The following is a 21003-nucleotide window of genomic DNA, read 5'->3' as shown; positions in this document are numbered from 1 at the left end:
AAAAATATAAAAAGTTTGTTGATTGTAGACAACAATGATAAAAGGAGTGAAGTTATTCTTATATGTCCAAAATTCAAATTTAAATTAAAGTACTTCTATCAAGGGGTGAAAAAAACTTCATCATTAAAAAATAAAAGGAGGAAAAAGCCCCACAAAAATTCTCAGCCAAATGCTTTTTTCCAAGCCAGACAATGGCTGATATCTACTTTGTGGATCTGTAGTGCCTGCGTTCCCTCTCACTTCCCGAGCAGGACTCCTGCAGAGTCAGTGGACATGCTGAGCACAGAGTGAAAACAGGCTGTGCAACAATTATCTGCTACATAGATCAGAGAGGAAAGGGCTGCTTAAACATGTCATCAGAGTAGTGAGGGCTGGTCTAGAAGTGCAAAAACGTACGCCAGTAATTCATGGGCTAGAAAATGTGCAATTTTACTTCCCAGTCAGGAAGGGATGGGTGAGAGACTGTTGTTTGCAGCTCGATTTCTGTAATTTCAATAATGATACTCATTTTTATATTTTATTAAAAACTCCTATTTTCTAGGTAAAATTTCAGCAAATAATATGAGAATGCACCTCTTCTCTTTGTTTAGCTTCTTAGAAAGGCTTTCTAACCACAGCTTTAAATGAGATCGCTCCCTTTTGCTTTTTAGGTGCAAAATGTTCTACGCTGTTTACACTTCCAAGAGTGCTTCCTCCCTCAGTTACAAAAAAAAAAAGAGCCTCGCTTCTGGGAATCTTGCAGTTTGAAGGGTAGACAAAGAAGACAAGGTGATTTGGCAGATGCTTGGGAAGTTGTTAAATTAGGAAGGTTTTTGAAATCTAGGAAAAATAATAACTGTGATTTTTTTTCTTTTTAAAAATTTTCAACAGATTTATTTATTGAGCAATAATTGTTCTCTCATTTGTAGCTAGATTTAAAAGGTCAGGAAAACTGTTTCCTTTTTAAATAGAATAGAGGCACTTGAATACTACTAATGCTATAACCTGCAGTTATCCAATTATACGTTTCATTGAGGGATTGGCTGGAATCCAGGTGCAGTAGTTAGAATAAAAGGCTCCCTGTCATTTAAGTCTATGTGAAATAGTTCACTGCTTGCACTTGAATCTGCAGTACCTTATCTATTATGGTTTAAAAAAAAAAAAAAAAAAGCAAACTGGAATGCTTGCAAGTGTGTATTAATTTCTAGAGTGCTCAAGTGCATAAATAATTTTGATTTACAGGCAGGCATTCTGTATTTAGAACTTTTTTTTTTCCACTTTAAAAAATTACTATCTTCCTCTGGAAATACTGTTCTATGCCATTATTTTCCTATTGTTTGCTTTGTGTATTTGGTATGCATAGTTTTGGTGGGAAGGGTATTGCCAGAGGCATTCTACCCTAATTTTACAATAACACTAAAATGGTCTCTCCGCATGTGTTTTGTGAGTGGAGTCATCAAGGGAGACTGACACAATATCTAAGCAGTGCTCAGTTTAGTTCTTGTATGCGTTGCCTAGGCTAGCAGTTCTTGAATTTGAAAGAATTAAAGACTAATGGTGGCTGGGCTTCCTGGGATTTGCCTAAATTTGAAAATCCAAGTTTCTCTGCGATACCTGCCTAATTTTATGGATTTCCTATGGAAGATCTTATCTTTAAGGCTTTTACTTGCCAAACACTTTTCTCTAATGGGTTCTCTTCCTCTCTGCCTAAATATTCATACAAGTTTGTGCACCTGTTCTTTCTCTCTTGGAAAAGATGAGAAATAAGAGCTAGAAATCCCCTTGTGCTTATATTAAGATGCTCTCTTCTGTAGTATCAGCAATCCCTCCAAAATGAATTTATGTTGAAAATCAACCAATTATCGTACTATGGACTTCACTACAAAATCATTGGAGCCTCAGTAAAAAGTGCACTGTGTCATTAAGATGGAGATCTTGCTATGGTTATCTCAGTCTTTATGTCCATAGGTTAAAATACTACACCTCTTGAACACAGGTTTGATGCAGATGACCACTTCAAAACTGAAGCTACTGTGTTTGCATGGGCTCTGAGAAAAGCATGCTACGGTGATAAAACATTGCACCCTCTGCAGCAGCATGAAACTCAAATATTATTTATGAAAAAAAGTTGGCCAAATACCCAATAACACTAGAAGTAGTGTGCAGTAGTTAGTACACTTATGTGTCCCACTGATGAGTCTACAGGGAGCTGGGAACAGCGTATTTCCCACCAGCTTCACCTACAGAGGTTTTGCCCTGTGGAGTGTGGCCATTTTCCATGCTCTTCCTGTTTAGTTTTTCTTTGTCAGTTTTTCCTTTGCGCAAGTACAGGCCTAACTTAGGTCATCTCGAGCTCTATCTTGTGTCCTACTGTATTCACACTCCCCAAGTAACAAGTGGATGGACTTAACCTATGGCTTTACACAAGGCATATAACGTGCTTTTATTATTCTAAGGCTTATCTCATCCCCAATTCAGATCCTACACTGCTATAAGCTACATAAATGCATGCAATAAATTAGCATGGAAGTTTGATTTGGGCTCAGACAAGGTCCTTGGAATGGGCTGCCAAAGCCCATTCCCCCATGTCAGCAGGTCTGTTCTTTAAACTTAGGTCTACACATACCTGTACATTGATGTATCTGTTCATACAGCTAATTGGCTTTCTAAATCCAGCGTATCTCATACTTCCTGCAAGTAAAGAGATTTTTCCAGGTAGGACCTTTGGTTTTTTTTGTGGTTTTGGCTCTTAGTACCCCTGGGAGGCAAGAGGAGACTGCAGGACATTTAGTACAACAGGCCCAGACAAGATGAGACAGGTTACACTGATGGTGCATTACCACAAGAGACTACCACCTCTCCCTCCAGAGAAGTGAAGCAGACAATCCTGTAACTAGTGAGGGCAGATATTCAGCAGCCACTCATATTTTGGAAGGAACAGGTCAGGAGTCTTTTTTCTCCTTGTTTTCAGTAGGATAAAATAAAATATACAGGACTGACCTCAAAAGTTTAGTGATGGAAAAGTAGGAACAAGGTTTATAGAATAGGACTCTTCATCCAGTAAAGACTGTGGATGTCTTGCTTTGAAGCCCCATTTGATGTCAATAGCAGAGCCATACGTTAGCATAGCTGTTTTTACAGGAGCATTACAAAACGTGAATAAAAACTAGAGCACAAAGGAGTAAATATAAATGTCCTTGTTGGTTTATTGTTCTTTGTATGTAAGAAGCTTTTATTGTACAACTTACACAACTTTAAAATGAAAAATGGTTTAAAGTGTTTACAAAAAAGCATGTTCTTAGAAAATTGTACTAGCAAAAACATTGGGAGGAGGGAAGCAAAAAAAATCTTCAGTTCAGTGTGCAAACATTTTATAAAAATAGAAATACTAACTCTACAGGTAGCATTTCCATGATAAATTATTTAAATAGCGTATCTACACAATTATATGATTAACTATTACAATGGCAATGAGAAAAATAATTTATAAAAATACAAGCAATGGTATACAAGATGACAGGAAAAAATATAACACAACATTAGAAATCGTATTTGATATTTTTTCTTCCAATGCTATTTCCTTTCTGGGAATACATTTTCTGCAAAGAAATTTTGACTATGTACAGCATTAACTTTTTGTACTACAGTAGCTTTAAAGTTTGTTAGACACTTGAACTCTGCTTAATCCAAAGGTTTTTCTCAGTCACACAACAATGAGGTAATATTTGTACGTAAAACTTTCACTGTGTTAATTTCTTTTCCTTTTTTGAAAAGACAAGGAAGTATTATAGGTACAAGGATACTGCCCCTTCTATTGGGGAAAACAGTGTTCTGTTAGTGTACATCAAGCCCTCTCCCTCTTTTGCAAGGAGCTCCTGAAGTTCTGTCTAGTCCGTGAAAAATTCCTTTCATAGCTGCACATTGCTAGTTACAATAATTAGCGTGCAGCGGCACAAATAACCTTTGAATGGCTACCAGTTGCGGTCATTGTGCCTCTCTCTGTAATCTCCTCAGGGCAGGTACTCCGGATTTGTGTTGGGCCCACTGACCAGTGGGAAAGCACTGCAGACATTTCCCAGCACTAAGTAACTGCTAAGAGGGTAAATGGCATTCTCTCACCTCTAGTGCTATGGATGGGATACAGGAACTGCCACCATCTAAAGGGACTTGAGTTTTAGCACTGCAGAACAGTTGCCAGCCAGGCTACCATCTGCCTTGCACAAAGAAAGGAAAAGCCAACACTGAGCTCAGGCTGAGAAAAGCAAACATCCCATTCCCCACCCCGCCACTTTTCCCTGCGCCTCAAAGCCTTTATGGGAAAATTGTCCATTGTAACAAATATATCACCACAATCTGTTCCAGATAAGATTTTTCTCTCAACTAAACCCCTTCTAGTTTCAATATAGAACAGAGTTAATAAATAATCTGTATTTACAATCTTACAGTCATGAAGACTTGTAACAATGAGTAGGTGGATAGTCTTGACGCATTTCTTGTTGTTTTAATCAATAATCCCTCAGTCATTATAACATCAAAGATAGGTAAAAATAAATATTTTACAATTTCAGTATTTCATCTACAGGCCCCTTTCCCTCCCTTCTAAAGAAGTGAGGGGTTTAAAGCATCTATGGCATGTAGAAAAGGAATGTTTTCATTACTATTGTTTTTGTGCCTTTTTAACCATAAAAAAGTGAAGCACATGCTGGTTTCCTGAATGACAGCACAGTGCTAGCTGAGATGGTGGTGCTTTCTGGCACCATATCTGAAAGAAAAACATTTAAAGGTAAGGAAGATCTGCTTCTCATCAGGAAAAAACAGAATCTAATTGTAAATGCTAGTTCTCCCAAAGCTGGTGTGAGCCAGTGTGCCAGGTTTTGTCCTCCTTCCCCCTCTGATCATAGAAATAAATTTTAGGATATCTGTTTTGCCCTGTGTAATAGAGCAGCTGATCTAGCTCACCAGAAATGGAGAGAAAGGGCTGTGTTTTCATCTGAAAGATATGACATATAAAACAATATTCATTTCTCCAGGTGAAATGGGTGTAAACCAAGGTAGTGCAGCCCTCATTAAAAAAAACCCCTCTTCTCACCTATAAAGAAAAAGGACTTAGAGTTCACCCTCCCACCCAAAAACCCTTTTCCCCACACAATGAAAGGTCTTCAGTTTAAGTAGTCCACAGCACATCCAAAGATGCTCTTTACAAAATGCTACTCCATGGGACCTCCAGTTAGAGAGGCAGTGACACTGCACTGTGATAAACAGCAAACAAATGTCTTTCCTACTGAAAGAAGTGTGCTTGTTCAGTGAAGACAATTCTCATTTGCAAGACACATTTGTTTCCTTCCACTTCAGCAGAGGTCAGATACCAAGTATGTTCTCACTTTCATTCTCTCAAAAGCATTCTCTTGAGGCAGGTCATGTGTTTTGAGTCCACATTTATGCAAAAAGAAGAAAGGAAGGAATAATACAATGGTCCCAGGATTTGTAAGGCTAAACGTTTCAGAAGGTGCAATACCAGCATTTTTAAATAGTCTCTGGATCCAACAACCTTGTGATTATGGATCTGTGAAAAAGAAAAAGTGAAGATATTTAAATATTTTTGTATTTTGCATTATTATTCTATGACATTAATCCCTAGAGACATTTGTAAAGAACATATTGGTAAAGAAAACAGAAAGCGCTTAAGTACCTCCTTGAGTTAGGCTTCACAATCTAGTCTATGCAACCATTACATAATGGAGTCTCAATTTAAGGCAACTAGGGCACCTGGAACTAGTCATATGCACTTATCTCCACTGAACTGCAAGAGTACAATATATGGACAACCTTCTACTTTGCTTGCTTTTAAGCAAATCAGTTTTTTTGCATGTCAGATACTACTCTCTTGCTTGCTAGAGTCAATATTTTGCATTTTCACCTTGGACTTTGTCAGCTCTGTTGATTCATTCTACTCAGCATTTTAAGAGATTCAAGATATATTTAATATCTGGAACTTAGTGTGGATTTCTGGTACTTTGAAATAATAAGATAGAAATATACTGAGATTTTTTACATTTAAACTTTTAACTGTGAAGAGTTTAATCAAGAAGGTGTCTCGTTTCTGCCTGCAGAACTCGCTTGAGACTGAGCCATGAAAGATCATGGGTCAACGTTCCCTTTTAGCTCTTATGTCTTGATCCATTGTGTTTTTTCTTGGGAGCAGCTTTCTTGAATCAATTCATTTATATAGGATCTCTTCAATAAGTCTTCCTTACCTCTGCATTCGTATTTAAGATCTGAGAAGAACACCATTTCTTGAGAGAAGACAAATAATCCTAGCCGACCACCAGCGTAAGTTTTATCATAGATTGGTCCTGAGTCTGCCATGATTTTCTTCCCTTCATACATTACAACCCTACAAAGAGATGATTGGTCAGCCATCTTTGACAAGCTTCTGTTAGGTTCATCTTTACAGACATCCACTTTCCTTGTGATAATTACTTTAGATAAAAGGATGATGCTCACCTGATGTAACCAGTCTTTGGTCTATGGCTAAGACGCCATCTGTATGCAGTGAAGTCTTTCCAGCCTATGCGATGAGGGTCGTGCCACAGAGTTCTCACCTACAAAAGAATATTTCTTTTATTAACCAAAAGCCTGAGATAACATAGGCATTATTTTGACATGAAGATGGACTGGCAATCATCATTATGACTAGCAAAGGCTTAAAGTAAGCCATTAGGCTCTGTAATCGGCTCTTTTGAAGTCAACTGCATTTAAATTTACTTGTAAATATGTAAATAGGAAACTACTCCACAACAGCAGAAATGATTGAGTCACTGCTGCTGGTAAGCCTGTCAGCAGCAAGCAATCCTGTTAATTTTCTACAATATTTTGCATGATTTGGGATAATTATAAAGTTACTGGTCTTTGCTAAGAAGACTATGCCATTCTGATCAGCATGTGCAGACCCCCTGTAAGTGTCTAACTTGTTGGAAGTACAGCCTGCCTTACAGAGCATAAGAGTAAGTTATCAAAGTGCCACTCTTACCTGGCCGGGCGTGTTTCCTGTGTGCCACAGAGCATTACGAAGGTGTTCTCCTGGACCTGTGGTGGAATTCACAACTTTGATGGAGAGACCTGAGTAGCCTTGAGCTTTGGTTGGTGTGGAGTCCCAGTAGGACTGGGTGATCTGCTTCCACATGACAACATAGAAACGACTGCTAGATTGGTAGCCAAATACAAAGCCAGCATAGTCATCATCCCTTTCTGTATTGATGAAGAAGGTGCCACTGAAGTCCACAGCATTGAATTCATCAAAACCTATGAGGGCATTAAAGGAGAAAGTTTTAGACACTGGTCTTTTGTGATTCTTAAACAACTCCTTAATAGTTTCTCAGGTTCTCCTCTTCCCCCCTCCAATCAAAAAGAAACCACAGTGTAATGCCTGTTAAAATTTTCCCCTTACCGACTGCAAGGCCAGGGTCACAGTTGACTGTCTGAACCAGTTCTTTACCCTGGTGACGAACAACCCAGTTTGGATCATTTTGAGATGTTCCTTTGGGATCCAGAGGAATCATCTGAAATCTTCGGAAATCAGTCTCACTGATGTCCACATTTTCAGGGCAGATATCATCAATGTCTGGCACACTGTCTTGGTCAAAGTCATCTTTGCAAGCATCTCCACGTCCATCACCTGCAGAACACAAGTAATTTAATCATTATATCACCAATGTTTGCTTTCACATCTTACAACTTAGAGTTGAAATCTTAATTGCAGGTCTCTGACTACCCAGGTACTGCTGGCAGACACACTACAGAAGCCACAACAGCTACTGTATAAGTGCCCTTTCACTGAAACTTGATAGTAACTTAGGAATAACTTGGATATGTGGTCATTTTTACATTGCTTCTTACTCCTGAGGAGCATTATAACAGTACAGACATTGTCTTTTTTCCACTTGGAAGTTTTGTCCAACCCTAAATAGTGTGGAAAAAAAAATATAGCACCAAACTATTGGAAGATAAATGTTACTATGATACTGGCCATCTTACCATCAGAATCAGCTTGATCCGGGTTGGCAACCAATCTGCAGTTATCTTTGTCATCAGGAATACCATCATTGTCATCATCATGGTCACAGGCATCACCTTTTCCATCCTTGTCATGGTCAGCTTGATTGGCATTGGGCACATAGGGGCAGTTATCAAGGTTATTTTGATGGCCATCTTCATCTATGTCCTGATTGTTGTCACACTCATCACCTATGCGGTCAGAATCAGTGTCTTCCTAAGAAAGTGGAAAAAAAAGAACATTTTAAAAAGCTACTTAAAAAAAAAAAGACTGAAATAGGAGTCTTAATAGGTAGAATTAATTGAGATTTCTTCTTGCTTTAGCAAGAGCTAAGATGGATGTAATGAGGTATTAGTATTAATACACGCTTATTTGAAGCTGTGTGTGCTAACTGTTTTGGGGCTTGTTTAGTGTTGCCCTGGTTTTAATTTGAATCTACGGCAGCAGAAATCAGTGCTGTCATCGGTTTATTTTCTCCCTTCTGCCACTAGTCTACCATACTGTACAGAGGGTACTTTTCCTCCCACCTTCTCTAGCAGCTCCCTGGTTCCAAGGGCCAGATAAGGGTAGGATTGCTCTGTACCTAGCCAGCAGGGACTGTAACATTAAAACATAGTCTATCAAGTCTTGGTTTTACAGGTTCCACACCATATCAGTTTTCTTTATCATAAAAGCCTATAATGCTCTTTATGCTTCCTGACTCATCTGTCATGACAATTATTCCTTTAGTGGTCAAAGACTGCATGAACTGCTCTGCTTGCTGATCACGTATTTTAGCCAGTCATTTGCTTAGTCAGCTTCTGAAATAAGAAAAGCAATCTAATCATCCCTGAGGCTGCCTCAAGGTTTAGTCTAGTAGCCTTGTCAACACTGGTGGATGATGCTGGTGTTGGTGTAGACAGAAGGCATACCACACAGTTTGAATAGCTACTAATTCTGCCATTTGAAATCTAATATCTCTGCTTCTAGAACTTGCTTAGAAAAATGTTTGGAAAACCATTAGAGTTATATTTCAAAGTGTTAAGAGAAACGTTGCCTGAAGGGATCGTCAGACACTTTCCACCCTCAGGTGTGGAAGTAGCAAAGCAAGCAACAAAAATTAATAAATTAGTTTATCAGTTTAAATCCTTCAAGTAACACTGCTTTTAGGCTGCATGACCATACTACACTAGATTCCACTGATTTGTAACAGCTTTTTTAAACCCTTCAAACTTTACAGTTATGTCCCTGAAGCTATTTAAACTTACAGCCTTGTACTTCACAGGATGCCACAGAATTTATCCACTTCTGCCTTCAAACATTTTGGAATCAGTAAGTTGTGCGAGAGGCTGGATCCCCATAGATTTTTATGGGAGGGAATTTTAAAAGCATCGGAATACGCCTTTTCCTTAGAGAAAAGCAACCTGTGCTGCCTTCAACTTACTGGTAGAAAAGTTATCTTTTGAAATGCAGCTGTTTTGGACTTAAGGACAAAGACTAAATAGCAACTTTGTGTTTAAGTGAACATAGAACTACAAGCTATGAAGAGGGTAGTTCCTACCTACCTATATTTCATACAATGCTCCCAGGAATTTTATATCCTGACTATAAGAATCACTGCAACTGACAAACCTAAGAAGTGTTTAAGAGGCAAGCACATGCAGTAGTCTCTCAGAACTTTACTGGAGTTACTTTTCTGAAAATACCTAGCATCTGTTTGAACTGTGAAGGCATGTTATTTGATAAAGGCCCCATTTGGCAAATTCATAAGAATTATTTGTGACAAGTCAAATTTAAGCTGTAACTTTTTCAAATGTTTTCTGCAACACACAACATACTACTTTTTTTGTAATGCTAGTCTTTTATTTATACAATGCAAATCCCTTACCTGGTCAGGATTGTGTTCCAGTGGACAGTTATCACACTGATCTCCAACACCATCCAAGTCTGTATCCCTCTGGTCTACGTTGTAGACATATTGGCAGTTGTCCCTTTCATTGAGGACCCCTGCAAAATTAAGGAGAGTTCATGAATGAAAGTCATACAGCGCTTTGCAGCATTTAGATGTCTAAAGCCACAACACACTTAACAGATTTTTGATCAGCATTTGAAAGCTTTGAAACTTGGCTCTTCACTAGCTCTGACACACACTTCTGTTCCTACCACCTGTGAGAGTAGAGCTAGAATTTAACTGTGCCAAAATGTGTATCTTTCAAAGTGAATTTCCATCAGCTATAACTGTTATTTCAGTAGTCTATGTCCTGAAGCCACCAGACGAGAACTTCTGTGTGTTCAGGGATGAAATTCTGGCAGGAAATCAGTAGTACATTGGGTACATTTTCTCAACCTGTGATTAGAAAACCATCTAAAGGAGAGATTAGAGGCTGCCTACCATCTCCATCAATATCCACTGCACATGCATCGCCTTCTCCGTTGTTGTCAGTGTCAGTTTGATCAGGGTTGTGATTGTAGGGGCAGTTATCACAGCGGTCACCAACGTCATCCCTGTCATAGTCATACTGCTGTGGGTTGTAGATGAATGGACAGTTGTCCTGCAAAAGCGAGAAAGAAATCAAGCTTTATAAAGAGTGAAATTAAAGCTTAAACCAGATTCTGCTTATGCTTTTACTGCTATATGAAAGGAGAAGTGAAAGGCAGGGAAACATTTACAACTGGAATGCTTCTATATAAAAACACCCCACTGTTCGCGTAAGTGTAGGAATGGCTGAATAAAAGTAAAGATTCACTTCCAAAGCTCAACCAGCTGCAGAAAATTTGTCTGCATAGTTTTGCATATCCAAAGGTTTCTAGGATTGCTGACACTGACAGCTATTTCGTAGGGTCCTCTCATGAGATTAAGGTCAGAAGCTAGACCCCATCTTTAGGAAGGGGAATGGGAGAGCTACACTCTCAAAGACTGTTCTTTCGTGTTGCCTTACCCGGTCATCAGGAATACCATCATCATCATCATCATTGTCACAGGCATCACCAATCCCATCCTTATCATAGTCTTCCTGGCCAGAGTTGGGCAGATTAGGGCAATTATCCTAGAAAGGAGGAAGTACAAAGATGTGTTTACTCCTGGTGTGATTACAATAGGGATTTTAGCAGGTAAGATCTAAACATTAGGCAAAAATCATAATACCTCACTCAGGTAGGTGTTATCTTACTATACTTCTCTCAATTTTAACTAGTCATTACCATGAGGATAAGTCGTAGAAAGCCATAGTTCAAATCATTTTTAAAAGAAAGTTCAGGCTGATTTTGAGGGTCTTACCCTCTTTTTCTTCCCCTAGAGCTAGACACCCGTCAGAGCAAAGCTGATATAGGTATAGCTGAAACTAGAGTCCTCCTAGAACATTTATAACAAGCATGTATAATTGTGTCAGGCTTCATTTTTTCCCCGTATTGCAGGAATATCTAAAGGAACACCAAGAGCCTCCTAGCAATACCTTGACAATGGTATCCCTGCATAGAGGGATATTGTACCAGTTGTATTTGCAGAGAGGATAGTTTAATAGCTCTAACTAGGTAGAGACTTGGTTAATACCTCAAACCCAACGTTTTTTGTATATTTCTCAGATATGCTGTTATAATCTAGTTGGCAAACAGGATAAACTTACTTTTTTGCAGTGGTAAGTGGCATTGGCAACACAAACAAGGTTCTCATTTGGCCATCCATCCAAGTCAGTATCTTCTCCACAGATGATGCCATTGCCAGCATAGCCTGGTTTACATTCACAGCGATACATGGGGTCACTGAAGTGGCCAAGGTAATTGCATTTGGCATTCTTGTTGCAGTCATGTGTTCCATCTGTGCATGGATTACGTGGCTTGCAGACCTAGAAGACCACACAGAAACTAAATCCATTGAAACATCTTTTTATCCCTCGTCTTTCCCCAGATACTCAAATAGAACATGGAGAATATAGGTTTGTTTTGATCAGCGATCCTTCAATCAGGCAAAAAAAGAAATACCTCATACATTACTTTCTTCTGCTACCCAACCCCAGGAGCAGTCTTAGCACTAATTATTTTTCTTGTTCAAATGGAACCAAGCACTGAAATATCTTTAAGGCACATATTGTTGGATCATAAGTGAATACTGATTAAATTACTCTCCTAAAATTATGTATAACATCTGAACACTCCATGGCTGAGAAGACAGTGATTTTTAAAACTAATTTTGAACTCCAATAGAAACTGCTTAATGCTCCTCCTGTTCTGAATCAGAGGACACTGTTTTATTAAATGTACCAAGTCATCCTTCCCTGAACTGTATAGGTGCTTTCTGTTGTTTAGGAACTTTGTGAGATTTCATAACCCAGAACAGTTCCCAAGTTGAAAATACCTGTTTGTTAGCCATGGCATCCTCAACACTGCGACCAAATGGCTGTGTCCCAGTGAAACGTGGTGGACAAGGCAGACAGTTGTACCCAGGTTCAGTATTCTCACACCTGTGCACTCCATTGAAGACAAAGCAGGCATCAGGAACCTCTTTGCACTGAAATACAAGAGTTTGAGACAAAGAAGAGCAGCAGTTAGTGTTATAAAACAGTGGGATTTTATTTTTCTCTTCCCATTTTCTTTCACTCCCTTTCAAGGGGCAAACTCTGGTCTTCTTACCTCATCAATATCTTGACAGTGGACACCATCACCATGGTAGCCAGCAGGACAGGCACCACACTTCCAGGAACCATCAGGGGAGCTGGTACACGTAGTGCCAGCAAAGCAGGGATTAGACAGACACCCATCTGAGAAATAGATGATAGAGTGTTAAGATAAGGGATGTTTACCATGCTGCTACAGCACTGTGTTTGGCTGATATGCTGGTTTGTAGAACATAAGTGCTAGAATTTTAGTCATGTTGAATTTTTTAATCAGCATTTAAGATTGTCCACAACCTTAAAATGTTTATGGGAAAACGGATACTCACCAATCGGACAGTCCTGTTTGTTGCAGACCTGAGTCCCTCTAGCTTCACCTACGCAAGTCTTCCCACCATACTGAGGCTCAGGATTATTGCAGAGACGGCTGCGTTTTTGAAGTCCTCCTCCACATGTCACGGTGCAGGCATCCCATGGAGACCATGGTCCCCAGTTGCCATTAACTAAAGGGAGACAGAAATTAGGAGACATGCGTAGCTTTAAATTCAATAGTAGAACTAGTTTCTACCTAACTAAGGACTGTTACTTTTGTTGTGAGAGCATTTCAGACATAAAGACAGAATTAATGGACTCCATGGAAGAGCCATAGAAAACAGTTTTGTTTCACCTGGACAGATCAGTTTCATCTGAAACTAACCTAAGGGGTGAGCTAGGTAAAACCTCACAAGTTTAAAAAGAGAAGATTACTAGAAATAGAAATAGCAACTACTCAGGAAGGTCACTGTTTAAGCTACTGAATAGTAGTTACCACCCGGACACACTTACTTGGGCAAGGATCTTTCTGGCAGGATTTGTTTTCTCTTGCCTCACCCTCACAAGGTTTGCCATTCAGCTGTGGTACTGGAGAGTTGCAGAGACGAATTCTAGTGATGATGCCCGTGCCACAAGTGACAGAACATGATGACCATGGTGACCAGTGGCTCCAGCCACCATCCTGTTTAACTACAAGAGAGATACATCTGTTATTAACAGAGTTTCTGAGGACAGACTTCAGCTGCACAGCACCTGGGACACAGCCACTACCAGAACTGTACTAAAGACTCCATATATATTGGATAATCTCAGTACCATCACAGACCAAGTTGTTTTGTCACTAGAGAAATTGCATACCTTAACTGGCCTCAAGTTTTGTCCTGGGAGCAGTGCCCAAACATTGCATTAACTATCTGCTCCCCTTTACCTGATTAATATAAATCCTTAAAGCTAGAAGCCAATGCTCCATCCCAGTGACAGAGCTACAGGGTAATCTTTGCTGTTAACATTAAGCCAATAAAAGCAGCCTGTGTTTATTACCAATGTGAGCAGATTAAGTACTTACATCTCTTATCACACTCCTGAAGGTGGCAAGTCCTAGTCTGTACAGAAGACCCTTCACAGCGGTTATTCAGACTGTCACAAGACCGCCCTCTCTGCTGAATCCCATTCCCACAGGTCACAGAACATGAAGTCCACTCAGACCAAGGAGACCATCCATCATCTGCGTAGTCGCTAGCTGCAGAAGGATACAGCTCTGTTACAGCTCAAAATAAGACTCCAGGTATGTGTTCTTCCATAGTTTTTTTCTCCCACCCCTCTCTCCATGGAAAGAAAAAAAAAAAAAAAAAAAAAAAAGACACAACTGTCCTCAAAAGCCACATGCATCTTCCTTTCTTGTACAAAATAAAGGCCATGAACTCAAATGTTTCAGTTCTGACATGCATCACCAAAGTGATTAACCACAAAGAGGTATCAGGCTAACCGTGCTCCAGTGGAGTGAGGTTATATCCAGTTATGGTATACTTTAGAGCAGTGCATGTCTAGCTAGATAGATGAAGCCAACTGCTACAGAAGTGTGAAGGTATTATTAAGTACTTACGCCAGCATCGGGGGCAGCACTCCCCATCAGGCACAGTGGCATTGGAACAAGGCATGAGAGGACAGGACACTTTCCGGCATATAGTGGCAGAGTTCTATAAGAAATTGTGAGAATTGCAATAAGTAAAATATAAACAATGTCTGGAGTCTGATTGAACAATAAAGAGATCTTTTCGGCAGCACTTAAAAACTCAATAGCACATCTAAAGCACAGACCCTTGTATTTAGGGCTAATACAACGCAAGGGTAATCCCAGGTACTTTCAGTCAAACTTCATCTCATTCCCATTCTCACCCATTATTTTTTTCAGTCAAGAGCAGAAGTGTTTTGGTTTTGCAGAAGTTGATCCAGCTACCAGATGCTGGCTAGAGTAAGAGACTATCGTGTGATACCCAAAGTATGAGGTCAGGCTTCAAGGGAATGAAACAAGAATGAGAAGCCAACTTTCTTTTTAGTTAATATGGATTTAAGCTGATTATATAGTAAAGATAAAATTTTAGTGGACTCTGCTCAAGAGCCATAAAATCTGTAACTTATACTTAGAGGTCTTTGATCTTTAAGCCAAGCAGGCAGGGTAAGAACACCCACCTCCAATCTCAATGAGAGCTAAAGGGTAGCCTGTAGTTTTGCTTCTTGAAGGTAGCAGCTTGGTCAGAAGAATGCTCTCACGATTACTATTTTAATCTCCCCAAGCAAATGACTACATTAAAGCAATCACAGCTAACATTGAGTAAGAGCGTTGGTAGGAAAGAGGCAAATACAGAAGTCACAGTATCATTTAACTACAAGACAAATGATGTAGAGACCTATAGAAGCAGATGCAGAACTTGGTGAGATGCCTTGGATGGCACATGTACAAATACGCAGCCTTTAGTTTCTAAACAGAGGCAGACTAGTTAACCTAGTAACCTGGTACTCCAAGATGCTTTTGCTAAGGTATACTTACAGTTAAGTGGAACAAGCAATAAGGTTAAAGAACCTTTGAAACTGTGTGTTTTGGTGTACTTCTACAACATTGCACAGAAGCAGAAAGCAAAGCATAAATATCTTGCCAGGTGATCCTGGGATTTAAACAGCTAAACTGAAATCTGGAAGGGATTGCTATTCCATACAATCTGTAACAGCTAATAGGGCACAGCTAGAAGCTTTTGTTAGACAAAAACCCTGTAAGTTTAAGAGCCTTTACTGAGTACTGGAATGTCTTTTCCTACTAAGCCAGCAGGAGGTTCAGTGAGGACAGAGGGTGGATCTAAAGTATGCCAGGGAGCAAAGCTGTTATAGTACTGTAAGTATGTTCGATTGATGCTGACTTTTAGTTTACTCATGGACTTAAATAAAGTATACAGGCATTCCCCAAATTAAGGAACTAAAAGTGGGGTAAAAGCCATATTTTGTAGAATTTTCTAAAATACTGCTGTTGTAGCACTGTATAAAAGCTGCGTTTATACCAGAGATCTAGTAGGATAAAATATACTGGATAATTCTCTGGCTAGTGTAGTATGCCCAGTTCTGTGTAGGATTCACTCTAACAAAGAATGTCATTTAGAAATACCTGTTCATTCCAGCTCATGAGTTTATATACAGAGGATTTACGAATGTGAGGAATCTTACCTGGCAGGTACATTCAGTGCAGCTGTCAATAGTCCACTCCTCTTTGTTTTTGTGCAAGATTCCATTATGAATGCATACTCCAGGAGTGATCTGGACCACTTTGGCAATCAGTTCATTTTCTTCAGTCTTAAGAGGGGGGGCAGGAGGGGATGAGATGGGACAAGCAGAGAAGAGAAGGTATTTAGAAGTTAATACAGAAAACAGCCTTTTCCACAAAAGTCAGAGATTAACATTATTACTGTTTATCTGGGCTGTCAAAGGGCAGGTTATAATTCATTCACTAAGTGTCAGTTAATGGAAGGTACCGTGAATTTAACCAGCACTTACCACTTTGCGAACCCTGTCTTGAAGTGTTGTAACCATGGACCGCAGCCCTTGCAGTTCCACAAACATATTTGTTAGCTCATCGCAGGAAAAACCACAGACTGCTTGGATGTCCTTTGTTTTATGGCCAATGTAGTTAGTGCGGATAGCTGGGCTGGAACCATTGATGGGGTTGTCCAGAGTAATGATCGCACTAGTGGCTAAGAGACAAAAACACAAAGAAAGAAAATGCATTTTTTACTATGTGCATTTATCATTCCAGGATAACACCTGCTAAACAGCTGCCACCAGATTCATTAGGGTGCCTGCAGAAATATAATCTTATTTCTTATGCAACATGAATTTGCACGTCAGCATACTTCTGAGTTCTGTTTCAACTTGCCTGTTTAACATAATGAGGAATCTTATTTTTAATAGGTCATTGGATTCAGAAGGTTGCAAACTTACAGCTGGAGCAGCCTTTGTTCCTCAGGATAGTTTCCAGAGTTGTTCCAAACACAAACCGCACATTCTGCAGCAGTCCCTGTGGACAGAGGAAGAATTACAGCTACTTGCAGCAACTGCAAGGCAAAGAAGTACAGCTTGCATGGAGAGAACTTGTAGGTACTTAAGGTCACATAAGATCACTAGGAGTAATTTCATGCCAAGGCAGATGGCAAAGTGAAACACGTTACTTTATTCTCCTTAATGATAACAAGCTCTGCTTCCTAACATTCTCATCCTTGACCATAGGGACCTGGCAACTCTCCAGGCAGGAAAGAAAGAACCCATGAATTTCTGAATCATGTATAAGAGGCTGAGCGATGAAGCTACAGCTACCTGTTTGGAAGCTTCAGTGCTGCCTTATTGCTGCAGAGAAGTTCTATCCCTGCAAATCTAATGCTTCACCCTTCAAACTCCATTATTAAAGTCTAGTAGATTTAGAGGTGGTCCGTATCAGATGTACACAAAATAGTCACTGGTGGAACCCTTTCTCTGAATTACACGTCTTTGTAGCTGTTTAGACTGGCACCTTCAAGGCAGGTGACTGAAGATACTAGGCAAAAACATAAGTTAAATTCTTACCTGGAAGTTGTCGTTGACTCCCCCTTTGGCGATACGGAGCCTGGCACTGCTGGCCAGGTCCCTAGTGAAGATGTTCTGGATGGGGATGTCCAGTTCAGCATTCTCCATTTTCTCACACCCCACGTAGAGCTGAGCCCGGTCCTCCTGCACGAACAGGGTGATATTCTTCCAGTGTCCTGTAGCCAGCAAGGCATCCTCTACTGACACTAACTGCTGCTTGCCATCACCAGAAAGGCTCAAGTCCAGGGTGCCTGCCTTGCCGTTTGACACTAGACTGAAGACATGACCAGAGCCATCTTTCTGTTCCACAGACAGTAGCGTGCCTCTACTCTTCTTGGCTTGCCGGAGAGTGGCCAGGAGGATGAAGCCCTTCTCAGCATGGATGGCATCTAGTAAGTCTTGGAACTTGGTGTCAGGGACGGCAGGGATGCGAGTGGCATCTTCAATGCGGTAAGCAGGGCTGGAGGTTTCTGGTCCCTTCACCAGGTGCACCCCGGGTGCCCGGCGCCCAGCTCCCTTCCGGATGAAGCCAATGAGTTCAAAGAGATCAAAGACGCTGTTATCATCGCTCCTGGACTCTGTGGAGAGATCAGAACAAGCACCGTGAGCAAGGGACAAGAGGCTGAGTAGGCATGTATCTCCCAGGACTACTTAACATACTGGCTCGTGGTGCGTATCGTGCGAGGTAGAGCGCTTCACACCTGAGCACAGACAATAGCTCCAACAGCACAGCAGTCCCACCAGGAGCTGCCGTGCAGCAGCACATGTGCACTCTTGTACAGGAGCCAGTCGGCACAGGAGCGCCAGGTACCCGCTGCTGACTGACACACAAAGGTAGTGGCTGTTCTGGCACCTCATTAAGCACTAGCAGAGGAGAAAGAGACAGCAGAAGCCCAGACTGCAATATTCCTATGCTAGGATACCGCGCTGAGCTTGCTCAGTCGGACAGGGTGACAGCAAGCACAGTAGCAGCTTCTCTCTAGCAGCACGACAGCAGCCTGCTGCCCCATTCCTTCTTCAGCCGGTTCCCACACCACGTTCCCCCTTCCCTCTGCCCAGCACGGAGGTGGACAAGCTGGGCTCTCAAGTCCTGGAGACTATGCACTTCTATTCCTGAAAGGTACACAAATTCCACACCGGATAGTTTCCTGTTCCCAACTAGCTGATGCTCAGGTTAAAAAGTTTTTATTCATTGAAAGCTTTCCAGCTCTTCACCGCTGTGCACAATTTCAGCTGCCTACACACACCCCAAGAAGTGGGGCTTTTTTTTTTTGGTTGTTTTTTTTTTCCTCCCTTCCTTGATTGCTCCGAGTACCAAAACTGCCGGCTCCGGCAGACAGAGCTGGTCTTACCTGCAGTGCGCTTGGCCTCCGGGGCGCCGAGCATGAGGAGGAGGAGGAAGAGAACAGCCGTTGGCCCCATGGCAAAGGTCTGTCTCTGAGCCAGCCTGGGGACAGTCACAAGGAAGAAGGTCACCGCGCCGCCGTTCCACCCGGGACCTCCAGCCCAGCGCACCGGCATCAGCGGCTCCCGAGGCTCCGCGGAGGCAGGAAGGCTGCGCGGCGGGAAGCAGCGGGGACAGAGCAGGTGCCCCCCGCCGCCCTCGGAGGGGACAGCGAGCGCGGGGGGGAGCGGCTTCAGCACTCACCTCCGGGGAGAGCGATCCGGGCCGGCCTCCCGCACCGCCGGCTAACGGCGACCGGTGTCCTCGGGGCAGCTCTCGACTGTCCCGGCCAGAGAGGGCGGACAACGGCGCCTGGTCGGGGCGGGCGGCGCGGCGGGTCCCGGGCGATGAGGAGGAGGGAAAGCACACTGCTTCCAGAGCGGCGCTGCCGGCACACTGCAGGCGGCGGGTGCCGCGCGCGCCTTTAAAGGGTGGCTCGCATTCCTGGGCGCGCGGCGGGCCAATCGGCGGCGGCGGGGCAGGAAGCGGGAGGCGGGAGCCGGGTGCCGGGTGGCTCCGCGGCCAGAGACAACTTTCCACAGGGGGCGGGGGTGGGCCCGCTGCCGCCGCCGCCGCCGCCGCCGCCGCCGCCACCGCCACCGCCGTGCCCCGCCGGCCGGGGGAGCGGGCGGCCGCCGCCGCGCCGCTTGGGGGCGCCCCGCGAGCTCGCACGGCGCTTGTGTTCCAGCGGCCCGGCCGGCGCTGCTCGGCCCCGCGCGACGCCGCCGGTTCCCGCCCGGCGCCCCAGTCCTGCCCTCGGGGCCCCCCGGCTCCCGGCCGCTCGCACCGCCCCTGGCCCCGCGCAGAGGGGTACGGGTGCCCTGGCCCTGCTGCCTCGGGACGCCGGCTGTGCCCCCCGCGGCCGGCGGGCGCCCCGGGAGGAGCGCAACCCCGCCGCAGGTGTCTGCCGGCGGCCCGGCTGGGCGCGGGGGAGAGGCTCCGCCGGAACGCCGCTACCCCTGGCTGTCCCGAGTCACTTAAGGAGAGCAATCGCCGCTTAATTAACTTAATTAACTTAAGGAAAAGCTGTTCTTCCTGCCCCTATGTCGCAAAACACACGGCACACGGGACACTGGGTCCACAAAAGGGGGAACAACCTGAACTCTCGGGGGCTCTTTCTGCCTGCCCACCCTTGGACAGGGCCGCGGGCCGGGCCGCCTGGGGGAAGAGAGGGGGTGAGCGGGGGAGCGGGGCAACCGGGGGGAACGGGGAGCCCCTTCCCGCCCTGCCCCTCCCCACACCTTGTCACCGGCGGGGAGCGCGTGGGGATGCGGCCCGGGTCCCGGCGTGGCCGGAGGAGCGGGATGGGGCCCTGCTGCGGCCGGGAACCTCCCGTAGCGGCTTTGTGTAACGAACGCACCGGCTTGTGCTACTTCAGCCAAGAACTTCCCACGTAATCCCGATTTCAGGTAAGAGGAAAGCATTTCAAGGTTAAAAAGGCAGGTTCTCCACGTCATGCCCTACTCTGTGCGACCAACAGCGACTTGAGTGTGTGAAACAGCTTTGAAGTAATCGAATTCCAAAAATGGTTAATTCCGCTGCGTTCCCCAGCCTCTGCATGCTTGGCATGTGCTCCCGTGGAAAGCTGAGCGTCAGGGAAGAAGAAGGATCTCGTCAGGCGATTGCGTGTGTGGTGAGGGAAAACTGGAGCGAGCTTGGCAACGTGACTGAGCTGGACTCTAAACCGAACTGTGTAAAACGCATCGGATAATCGGATGGGCTAGCGTATGAGGAGGCACTCCTGCTCTGCACATTATCCCAGGAAATGCCTTGGGAAATACTTGACCCGAAGAATGAGATAGCTGGAGAATTGTGTATATTAGGGTAAAGCCAAAATGCTTGTCTGCCCCTTTAACTTAAGAGAGAGAGTATACAATGTGAAGTAGGCCTCTTTATTGTATAACAATTTATAGAAGACAAACCTCGAGTGTCTCAAGATAAAAAACAGAGAGAGAAGAGAGGTGATGGTGATGATGAGAGCCCCGCCAGGGAAAAAATGTCTGCAAGAGAGAGCAAGAAAGGCACAC

General features: G+C 43.2%; 1 protein-coding gene across 1 annotated transcript; it reads right to left on the bottom strand.

Annotated features, from left to right (window-relative positions):
• Positions 1-3161: 3161 nt before the first annotated feature.
• Positions 3162-19335, bottom strand: THBS1 (thrombospondin 1). The gene is made up of 22 exons (XM_086749072.1): positions 19181-19335; positions 18885-18979; positions 17533-18110; positions 16915-16990; positions 16471-16667; positions 16144-16269; positions 14534-14627; positions 13997-14170; positions 13444-13620; positions 12948-13121; positions 12638-12765; positions 12363-12515; positions 11635-11853; positions 10951-11058; positions 10404-10563; positions 9900-10018; positions 8014-8248; positions 7427-7654; positions 7010-7281; positions 6484-6581; positions 6234-6373; positions 3162-5542 (listed from the first exon to the last, which is right to left on the bottom strand). The coding sequence occupies exons 2-22, from the start codon at positions 18952-18954 to the stop codon at positions 5535-5537; spliced, it is 3534 nt and encodes a 1177-aa protein (XP_086605198.1). The 5' UTR covers positions 18955-18979; positions 19181-19335; the 3' UTR covers positions 3162-5534.
• Positions 19336-21003: the final 1668 nt, after the last annotated feature.

This window comes from Chlamydotis macqueenii, chromosome 5 (assembly GCF_036417535.1).
Source record: "Chlamydotis macqueenii isolate bChlMac1 chromosome 5, bChlMac1.mat, whole genome shotgun sequence".
Taxonomy (NCBI): domain Eukaryota; kingdom Metazoa; phylum Chordata; class Aves; order Otidiformes; family Otididae; genus Chlamydotis; species Chlamydotis macqueenii.
This window is presented reverse-complemented; position numbering and strand designations above follow the sequence as displayed.